The following is an 11,730-nucleotide window of genomic DNA, read 5'->3' as shown; positions in this document are numbered from 1 at the left end:
ATAAAAGTACAAAAATAATCTTATATATTGGACTTGTTTTCTTATCTTTTATTGTCTATTGAAAAGATTATGAATTGAGGTACACATTGTAGGTACACAGTTTGATTAGTACGTTATTTTAGTAGGTACACGGGTGATATCGATATTTAATTGTAAAGTTTCCGTATGAAAATGTCAGACAGAAAAAAACGCCAATATAATGATGATTGCCGAATTTTTAATTAAAAATGGTCTATAAATTACTTTTTCATTGAAATTAATGGAAAAGCCGTTTGTCTTACGTGTCGTGAAAGTTTTATTATTGTTATTATAATTGTATTTTTTGGAATAATTATTTAAACGAATTCATAAATTTAAATAAAAATAATATATGAAAATAAATAATTTAAAAATTTTTTCATAAATTTTTAAAATAGTTTTTATTTAAGAAAATTCGTAACGGGCCACATAGAATACCTTCGCGGGCCTCGGGTTGGGCACCACTGGTATAAATCCTCCGATCGATTTTGAATTTATTAAAGTACCTCTCATCTTCGTAGCATAATATACTGACTAACCCGTGTAAATTTTGAGTTAACCAGTTCATTAGGCTACAGAGAGTTCGGACCGTTTTTCGTAAAATCATTATACAGGTCAAGTACCAGTTGGCCGTCTCATGTAATATTATAATATTATAGTGATGGGCACTATCGAATAGTTTGTACAATCGATTGTCATTCGATAGTTTAAAAAACAACCGAGTGACCTTTCGATTGAATATTATTAACCATCGACTTTTTTGAAAAATTATCGAGCAATACACTCGATAGTTTTCTTTCGGTAGTTGCACACGAACTAGTTTTGACTATCGAGCGTATAAAATAATCGAATAATTAGATGGTCCAAAGCTATCGGATAGTTCGATGGTTATAACTCGATAGTGCACACCGCCCATAGGCCATCACTATAAAAAAAAAAAAAATCCGCGTCACGAAAACTGGCTGCTGATTTCAGCACCCCCGGCGGCGTATTTTTGTTAGGGCTATCTGCTACTATAAAAGGTTAGGTTATAAAGGTTTTTTTATAATGGCTTTAAAAAAAAAAAAACACCTCAAGGAGCGCTAAAATCAGCCGCCAGTTTTTTTGACGGGGACCGCCGCGTAATACACCGCCGCCGTGTCGCGACCTCTTTTTTTTTTTTTACTTGCCTGCGCTTGATCTGCGCCAGTTGTACCATCTCTGATTAAAGTTAACCGGAGTTTAATAGGCCGAATTTGCCCGGTTAAAATATATCTGTTATCAGCTGATTAAGCTCAATCATAGTTTAACCGTAGACGGTACAACTGACCCTAACGGTACGGTCCTCGGTACGTTCTACAAGGGCCATCTATGTCGCAGACTTCTGTACAACACTGTATCGTAGAAATCCGTGATCTGTGTCGACGTTTGTTATCATCCGCCGGTCCCGTATGGCGTATTCATAGTGGTACAGTATTCGGTATTAGCGCGGTAGGTACCTACCGACTCGTCCTGGCTCGATTTCGATAGATCGTTCTCGGTCGACGATCACAGCGCCGTGACTGCACGATATTATAATAACACACAGTACCGTACAATATGGAGGAACACAGCAAATCGCTAGCTTTCCAGTACGATGTGTTCGTGAACAGCGCACTCAGGTATTTGGACACGGCGACCGAGAGAGGTGAGTTGTATTGTAGGTATGAGTACTAATATTACCCCACCTAGTTAGAAATTGCGAAGCCCATTTTCGATGCTTCGCGACAACAAACAGAAAGCAATCGCAATCTTCAGAGCCGTCCCCGTAATTTGTGGGGTCGGTGGTATAGGCCTTTTGGCGGAGCGTATAAAAAAATGTACCGAAACATACATAAATTATTTTATTTGTAACTAACCTCTACCAGTACCTCTGAGCTCACCTAACAATTTTAAGATTTGATAACAATAATAATATAATATATTTTCAAGACCTTAGAGCTACAACTAGACATCTCCATATTTTAGTTAAAATTAGTTGTTATAATAATTGGACATTATTAAGAAAAAAAAATGCGTTGTTCGGTGCAACAACCAAAAACATTGGGTTGTTAAATACAGAGATATCATATTATAAACTGAGATGACTTGTTGTTACACTAAATATATTTAATTAATTATAAGTATGTATATACCTATTTGTGAATAATATAAGTAATATAAATAATTAGACATCATCAAATTTTATTTTTTTGGTATTGAGATCATACAAATTTGATTTTGACAATTTTTCACTGGATACTACCTTGGATACTACTTATACAAAACTCAAACAATTGTAATAATTAAAGATGTCTTGTTGTTGCTCCCAGGTCTTCAATTGTTTATTACATTATATAGAAGACTTTAAGTGAATATACTTTAATTACCATACTGTATACCTACTGTACAAGTAATTTGTACTTGATTTCATTTAATTAATAATAAATATTGTAAAATAAAAATTGAAAGTTTTTTTAAAATATAATATGTAAATTGTTGTATTTAAAAAAAACATTTAGGACACTTAGGGTATGGGCCCCGTTCTCCTCGGCCTTAGGACAGCCCTGGTAATTTTACTATGTAACATTAGCCTTTTATAACATAGTTTTATGTTTAAATGCAATCCCGTACAATTTTAGTTACATAGGAAAGAATATTTTTATGCTGGTGTCCCATAACTTTTTTAGAACTACCTAGTTATAAACTATTGACTTTAATTATTAGAGTAATACAATACAACAGGGGTGGACTGGCTCATGTAGAGTGGCCCGGGAATTTTTTTCAAGCGGCCCATCGCCCATAAACCATTGTTTAAGGTCTTTTTATTTGTGACATCGACGGTGGTGCCGGAACTGCAGTTATATTGACATATTGTCTAAGGTCTAATCTTATACACTATTACAGTGTAATTATAATGGACAATATTATTATATTACCTGTAATTAGGTAATTAATATATCTTATAAATATATTTATTAAATGTTAAATAAATTGAACGTTTTGAAAATCGATCAAGTTCATTAAAAATATAAACATTGTTCACGTTCACATTCTATTTGAAAAAACGAGTGACGTTCACTATATTATATGAACGTGAATGCGTGAACGTACATTCATGAACGACGTTCTTTCCAAACACTGATATCTTTTTATGGAAGTTATTTATAATAATTAATTAATCATAATTAAGTACCATGAAATAGGGTGAATAGAAACAAATTCAAATTTATAATTGTGTAACTTTGATGTACACCTTATGCGCTATGCTGCTATCAATAGGTATATTTCTTTTATATTATTAATCGTCAACCAGTAGGTACAAAATTATATTTTCCTTCTGTGGCGTACAAGCACTATACAAAGCTATATAGGTATCAAAATTGTTTTTACTCTTTATAGTGGTCAATAAAACAGTATTGACCATTTACTATTTATAGTATTTAGTTATCCATCATTAAAAAAAAAAAAATCACTAATGAGTAAAAAATATTTGGAATTTCCTATACAAACTTTAAAGTTTTTATCTTTTTATTTCTGAAGAACCTCAATATATAATATAACTCAATAGTAATTTATCATGTAAATAAAATTATAATTTACATTATAGGTAGGCATAATTAATATACATAAATTATAATTGAATAACATAAATAACAAAAGGTAAGTGTTAAATTATTAATTATCTAAAAATTTTACGTTTGGATGCAAAGCATTGGTTTTTATCAGCATTTTTATTCAAATTATAAAATATACTAAAATATAAAATATGTGGTCTTACAATAATGTAACAATATGAATTAAGAATAATTAAATTTAAAAACGACAAAACATTATTCAGGAAATTAGGAAAATTTATTTGTGAATACAACACACGGTGGGATTCAAAATTCAAATAGCTAATAGGGGATAGGTCCGCTCCTGCAATACAATTATGGATGTTCCAGAAAATATCAAAACTGTATCAGTGTATCAGTGTACCTACAATTAAATTTACTCTGCATCTTGTGAATCGTGGATCTTGTCTTAAAATCTTTTTTGAATATTTTATTGTATCTAATTCAGAAAGTAGGTACCCAATCATATATTTATAGAATTTTGATGATTTCAATCTTAATATTTGTGTAATTCTAAAGCACTGCACTCATACATAATAACTACTCTAGCAAACCAAATTGTAGCTATACTTTAGCTAATGAACACCTAAAATATTTATAAAAACTAAAAAATAAAATTACCTCCTAAAAGTGTCATCCAAAATCTGTCTTATTTATAATATTTAAGGTTCTACTTGAAACTTTATGAATTTCTTTTTAAATTCCAACTTTTATAAACTTTGCAACCAACCTGAGTTTAAAATAATTGATTAATAAAAGTATAAATACCTACCTGTCAAATATATTTAAAATTTTGAAAAAAATTTTTACTTAAATCATTAAAAATTAAATAAGATTTATATTGTACACATTCATTATTTATATTAATTTTTAATTTTTATTAATTTTTGTAATTTATACTAAATATGCAAATTTACAAGATGAATATAGATCTACAAGCTAATTTTCAGTACTTGCCTACAACCGTTATAATATTTGAAATTATTAGATGAATTATTTTTATAGAGTACATGCTACAATTAAAAGCCATCGATCAATTAACAAACAGAATCAATCAAAGCGAAGCTGATAAAGATATTATCAAGAGAAACCTAGAAAAAGTTCAGGATGCATGTTCTAAATTGAATTATAAACTTATAACTTCTGCTCGTTTATTAGATGAAGTTCAAGCAGAAAAAGAAAAACTTGTATTTGAAAAAGAAACCATGGTAAATAATACATAAGCTTTTTTTATGGCAGCCTATATTATTTTTTATGTAGCCAGCACAAGGAAGTAGAGTGGTGGATTTTGTAAATAAATATAAATTTTACCGTTACACAAATTTGATGTATCTTGATATCACTTTTTTTGTTTTAGAAATCTCAATTAGAACAATTATACAGTATTCGTAAGAAACAAGATATTGTAGAAAAATCACATAATTCACTCATAAATCATTCTGATCGTGTACAGTTGGATGAAAAAGAGACATTAAATAACATTGGTAAACTAGTAAATATTTAGTAGTTAACTTTGAAAAACAAGTTACTGTTATGGTACCTTTATGGTAGTATTTTAAATTAAAAATTATTCACTAATTAATAAACTTGTATTATTGTATCATTTTATATGTAATTGAACATTTTTTAAATTATTAAATTAAATTAATTGTTAATAGCATGCTACACGTGTTGTTGTTGCTGTCTTACAAACACATATTGTAGCACGTTGTACGTTCTGAATAATCCATTTAACTCTGTTATGTTTAATTTTAGAGTGGATTGACCTATTAACGAATTTAGACACTTAGAATAAATTTTAAAATGGCCTACATAATTTACAATTTTTTTTAAATGATTATAACTCATTTTAAAATTAAAATGTATTAAAAAACCCAGATTATTTGGAACGTACACTTTGGTATGTTTGAGTTAGTAAGACGGAGACAAGTAATACGGGTGTAGTGTCCTCTTAACATAAAGTCTATGACTATGCCTATTAAGAATACTAATAAATTTAACATAGCATATTATGGTTGATTTGATAATTTAGTTGATTACAACATGTTTATATTTTTTAGGTTCTTCGTTATCAGATATTAGGTATAGTAATTCTGAAGATAGTTCATATGAACAATTATTGAAAAATCCCAAACAAAATTCTACACTCATAAAAAAGCATTCTGCAAGAAATGTTTTCAATAACTTGAACACAAAAAAATGTTCGGTAATTAAAAATGTCTAATTATCTATATTGAGGCATTTTTTAATGGATATTTCTCTTAACAGTAAAAACCTAGTTGAAAATTAATTTTATTTGCATATTATCAATTTTTATTTGGTTGGCAACATATTTTATAGTTTCAACTATTACACGTTTATTATCATGTTTTTTTCTTTTATTGAAAAATTAATAATTTTTATTTTTTTATTATTTTAGATTCAAAACGTGGATACTACTAACAAACAAATTATTGCTACAACTATTTTAACCATGGACTTGGGTAGTGTAAATGCTAAATCTGTTATAGAAACGTATCCAAAACAAACTTCAGAAGTTGCATTAATATCATCATCGAGTGGTAAACATTCAATTTATTTTTAAACGGTGTATAATAAACATAAATAATTGTCTATTTATCTATAGATTCTGTAGAGCTATTGTCTACCAGTGATTCTGAAACAGAAAATAATATAACTGAAAAAAAACATAATTTTGTTCAAAAAATTATTGTCATTCCAGAAATGTGTGGCCACTGTCATGAAAAGTTTGTTAAAAAAATCTACTGTTTTCATAATTAATCAGTAATCAATAATTGATTTTTATTTAATACTACAACTAAAAAATTGTTTTCAGAATCAAGTTTAGCAATTATATGGTTAAATGTCTAGATTGTAAAATTGTAACTCATCTGGAATGTAAAGATTTTATACCTACTATATGTACAATTGATGAACTAAAAATCCATGCTTTAAATGTCGGTAATTTTGTATTCTTATATTATTTTCTTTATTATAATAAATAATTTTTACCGGCAGTGTGGTGTCCCACCTTTCATTGTTCACTGCATTAGCGAAATCGAAAGAAGAGGATTAGATACTATTGGATTATACAGGGTGTCTGGTTCTGATAAAGAAGTAAAAAGTTTAAGAGACAAATTTTGTAAAGGCTTACCGAATTTAAACGATATAGACATCCATGTATTATGCAGTTATCTGAAAGACTTAATTCGTATGCAAAAAAATAATCTTATATCTCCAAGTGATTTATCAAAGTTTACTGATGCAATAAAAAATAAAAATGATGTTTCAAAGTCACTTCGTCAAGTTGTATCTGAATTGCCACATACTAATCGTAACATACTTTCCTTTCTCATTATTCATTTGCAAAAGTATATTCTTATAATTAATTATAAATGCTTATTTTTCAAAAAATAATCAAATTTCACCTTTTTTTAGGGTTGCTAGTTCATCAAAATGCAATATGGATTATAAATGTCTAGCAATTGTTTTTGGACCTACAATTGTTGGTGTTACGAGTACTTCCTTAGATGAATTGCATACTCAATTTGAAATTGTTTTTGAAGTAAGTAACCAAGTATTTCACTAATGTTTTTAATTTTAAATACTAACAAATAATTGTAAGTAAATCAAATATTATAATGTACAGCTGATTCCGGCCGGTACAAAATGACAACTTTTAAAAAAACTGTAATTGTTCAACTCTTTTTGGATGTAACTTGCTGCAGTAAGTACAACTCAGCGACCCTGGTAGACAATCCGAATATGTCAGATCGTGGACATTAGCAATGAATGCCACCTTGTGCAAAATTCGATATGATGCATACTTATACCTGATCTAATAGTAACCATTTATAAATAGAAATTTCCATTGTAAATCTCAAAATCCCTGTTTGAGCTACTCTCCGGGCTCCTAATGGTCGTAGCGTGATGTTAAATAGCAGGGATGGTAAATAGGATTTTTTCAACGTGCCAATTTATGATATTATTAAAAAAAAAAACATTTTTTGCCGTGCCATAATTATTTTTATTAAAGCAGAAAAATACAAATACAAAATATAAATTAAAAATTAATGATTATAATGTAGAAAATTATGTAAAACTGTAAATAATGTGAAAAAAAAATATTAAATTATTATTGTTTGTTAGAAATCTTTTGCTTCATATTGGTTGAAAGGTTTTTTATATCTGGTTGATATGATGTTGATTGCAAGGCAATACGTCATGCTGCCGAATCTTCTTCCGTTAATCTGTTCCTAGCCTTTGAATGTGTAAGATTTAATACTGAAAAGAGACTTTCGCAAGTATAAGTTGAAGAGAAAATTGTTAACAATGAAATTGCCAATTTTTTAACGGACGAAAAATTTTCTGGAATATTATTCCATACTTCTAAAATTATGTTGTCAACACCGCAATCTGTTTCTTCGTTATGTATTCGATGACGTTCTAATTCTTCTATACAAATATTCACAAATTTACTTGTCCAAATTAGATAAGTTTGCAAATCGATTAACTGCATTTGTAAATTTTCTAATTCCATCCAATTAAGAAAGTAATTATCAAATCTTGCAAATCGAATAAATTGAGACAATTTTTTTTAAAATCATGAAATCTTTGTTAAAACTGTATTTTAATCAGACCAAGAATATTTGAAAATCCATAGATGAAATCCCAATTGGTTTGTTAAAAATGTCTACTTCACCTAACATTTTTTTTACTTTGGGAAGTATAGAAATTTTCCAAATCTGACATCGTTAATAAACATATCTATTTTAATTTCAAAGCCTTTTATTAATCCAAACATGACTTTTATTGGTTTCCCGCGTCCTTATAACTTTTTATTCAAAAGTGTTTAAATGTAATGTTACAACTGTGAAAAACATAAATTTTGTTAGCCACTCTGTATTTTAAAGTTCTTTAAATTCAGTCTTATTATCATGTAAAAATTGGCCAATTTCGTCCAAACAATTTACAAATCTGTCTAATGATAAGCCCGGCTAGCCAGCATACATTATTGCACAATAAAATAGTATCATATTCTCAGTTAACATCATAGTTCTGTACTAAAGGCTATTAAATAAAAAAAAAAAAAAGCAGGTAAGTGGATGTCGCTTTGCTGTACAGTAGATTACAAGTGAGTCATTGTATAATGGATTGTATTAGACTTGAATTCAATGATATAATATCATTGTATAAGAAATACGATTCTGAACAGATACAGTTAATCATTCTGGATATTTCATATTGTTATTATTTATTTTGTCATGTAAGCTAAATTAATATTATAATATTATATTTTTTTATTCATTTATATGGTGATAAACAAAGCATTAGGAATTAAAATCCCATTTTTAGCGTTTTTTCATAATTTTTCCGTGGTTTTTCCCGTGGGATTTAATAACTATTGAGAAAATCGAAAAAGACCTCTCTAAAATACCATCTTGATCCAATTCGCTAAAAGATAAGGTACTATAATATGTTGAAATCGAAGCACTCCTTCTGGTATAAATTTTGTATACAGGATATAAAAAAAAAAAAATAAACACCATTGTAAAACCAATAGCTTCCTCGCTCCGCTCAGAATCTAAAAGATAAGATAACTATACGTCGTTGTGAAATATATATTATTAGTATAAATATATATGGACAAATGCAAGTTTTTCGAGTGCCATTGAAAATCTCATGCGTGCCAACCTTTGCACGCTTGCCACTTATTTGCTATCCCTGTATCTAGTCTTAATTATAGCCAATAAATGGTCAATCCAACTTAAAAATAATTGTTTCAATTCGAACCAGTAGTTCCTGAGATTAGTGTGTTCAACCATACAAACTCTTCAGCTTTATAATATTAGTATAGATTATAATAGATATTATTTAATTTAGGTAATAAGAGAACTGCTCATGCTGCCTTATGATTTTTGGCTTGGTTCTTTAAAAACTAAAAGCATTGCTTCTGATGAACCGTTATACAGCACTCCAATCAAAAATCAACCTCAATCACCTGGCTCATTTAATCGATTCTTTTCTTCCGGGTAAGGCAGTGAAAAAGTTATTATTAATATTACTATTTTATTATTTCATTTTATTTTTGGACAGACTAAAAAGACAGATATTAGACTCTCAAAAGAAAAAGAAAATTGCAAAAGAAGTTGAATTTTAAATCAAGCATTGAATCAAGACAATGATTCAAATATATTAATGTTTAAGTATATGTGATGTGAATTAATTTAAAACATTTATTTTTATAACTTGACTTGAACACTAAACAGTTAATTTGTATATAATTTTTATTTTACAAATTGTTATTTGTATTCCTTTACCTAAGTACCTAATGATTTTTTTTTTTTAAATTTGATAATTATGAATTGCTGTATTTATTAAATTAAATACTATCTAGTTTCTGGTGCAAGTATATTTTGATTCATATTGTTTTAACAATTATATATTATGGTACCAGAGTTATTTCTAACTATTTATTAAATTGTCAAATAAATATCATCTGATAAATTAACATTTTGAATTGTTTTTACATTGGATTTTTTTATTTTTATTTTTATCTTTTATGCATATTTGTGTAGTTTTGAAATAGATTTTTGATAAGTATTTTTCAAATGGTGTATGGTCATGAACCAGTAAGGTGAAGAAACTTGAAATTCAAGGCTTTAATGTATAGATAAATTCCAAAAAACCTAATGATTTTCATTTGAGGTATTCCAAATAGGAAGTTATGAAGTTGATTTTCAATTTTTAATTTTATATGATCTTAAAATTAAGATTTTTTTTCAAAAATCCCAAGAAATCATTGCATTACAATTGTATTTATTTTTGGAATATCTGATTTATTTAAATCAAAAAAGGTACGAGCGTCGAGCATGGTTTAGATTCTAGAATGTGGAAGCTCATAAATTCGAAATTTTTTTTGAAATATTACAATCAAACTCAGGGGCGAATTGGCCCACCCGGAATTCGAGAGTTTTCCCGGTGGACTGCCCCCTACGCACGCAATAAGTTGTTTTTAATTTTTTTTTTGAAGTATTTAATCATATTTTTTGATAACTAACTAGAAAATAAAAAAAGTAAAAACCCCTTTCTTGTGCTCATTTAATCATTGGACGCAACATCTCCGGGTAGGTAGGGAGGTACTTATTATATTTTTGGATGTTATTATATAGAATATATCACAGAATGCACTGTACTGTGTATACTGTAACCTATATACCCCAGAATATATATAATATAGACCTAATAGTAGACATTACAAAATATATTAATCAATACAAATATTGTTTTTAATAATTTGTTAATAAATAATAATATTAAATAGCTTTTTTATGTGATTGGATACTGCGGTGATGATAATATTATGTAATTATCACATTATTTACCTAGTTATTGTGGTTGATGTTCAGAATGTGATATGAATAATTAATTTTGAATAGTGAATAAAAAAATAATAAATATATCGTCAGTCATTCAGCCCCAAATTTAAAATTGTTGGAACAAAAATTTGAATTAGTCATATATTATGTATGACTACCATAATACTCTACCAATAACATATTTTAAGCACACTTATAAAAATATTATCTATTTGTAAAATAAGACTTAAATGAAATGAACTTCCTATATTGAAACTATTAAATATTTTAGACCAATCCTAAGACTGTGGAAGGTATTGAATAGGTACTCATTAGGTATATACTGTAATGAATTAATAATACTTATGAAAGTACACTTTCGTTTTTCCCAAAACCCAAGTGTAAAGAACAAAGCTTACTATGATTCTGCTTATTAGTCTGTATGATTCTGTATGATTCTTCTGAAATCGTTTCTTCAAATTCTTGTAATCAACTACAGTGAGTGTTAATACAATTTGTTTGCTCATTAACAGTGTCAGTGTTGTATAAAAATACTTTTAAAAAGTATTTGAGTAGTATTTAGTATACTTTAATATACTTAAAAAAAAAATAGTATTTAAAATATTACCAAAAAAGTTTTTTGTCTTATGTATTTAAAATGTAATTTATATAAAATACTATTTATTTTTATCAAACTTGTACTCATTTTAAATATCAGTATATCATAACTCGGCCTCTCT

The 11,730-nt window shown here is 28.0% G+C and overlaps 1 protein-coding gene across 1 annotated transcript; it reads left to right on the top strand.

Annotated features, from left to right (window-relative positions):
- The first annotated feature begins 1,317 nt into the window (after positions 1 to 1,317).
- LOC100568901 (rac GTPase-activating protein 1-like) lies at positions 1,318 to 9,886 on the top strand. The gene is made up of 11 exons (XM_003245579.4): positions 1,318 to 1,684; positions 4,638 to 4,840; positions 4,990 to 5,116; positions 5,693 to 5,838; positions 6,052 to 6,193; positions 6,259 to 6,379; positions 6,469 to 6,589; positions 6,651 to 7,003; positions 7,071 to 7,197; positions 9,516 to 9,664; positions 9,729 to 9,886. The coding sequence occupies exons 1-11, from the start codon at positions 1,597 to 1,599 to the stop codon at positions 9,790 to 9,792; spliced, it is 1,641 nt and encodes a 546-aa protein (XP_003245627.3). The 5' UTR covers positions 1,318 to 1,596; the 3' UTR covers positions 9,793 to 9,886.
- Positions 9,887 to 11,730: the final 1,844 nt, after the last annotated feature.

The sequence above is a fragment of the Acyrthosiphon pisum genome, chromosome X, assembly GCF_005508785.2.
Source record: "Acyrthosiphon pisum isolate AL4f chromosome X, pea_aphid_22Mar2018_4r6ur, whole genome shotgun sequence".
Classification (NCBI taxonomy): domain Eukaryota; kingdom Metazoa; phylum Arthropoda; class Insecta; order Hemiptera; family Aphididae; genus Acyrthosiphon; species Acyrthosiphon pisum.
Note: the sequence above shows the minus strand (reverse complement) of the source record. Positions and strands in the feature narration are given on the sequence as shown.

Bases quoted from the DNA above. Each gene is read 5' to 3' on its own strand.
- LOC100568901 (XM_003245579.4), top strand. From the start codon at position 1,597: ATGGAGGAACACAGCAAATCGCTAGCTTTCCAGTACGATGTGTTCGTG. The intron at 4,841-4,989 runs GTAAATAATACA...TTTTTGTTTTAG, and splicing joins TATTTGAAAAAGAAACCATG to AAATCTCAATTAGAACAATT. The intron at 7,004-7,070 runs GTATATTCTTAT...ACCTTTTTTTAG, and splicing joins CTCATTATTCATTTGCAAAA to GGTTGCTAGTTCATCAAAAT.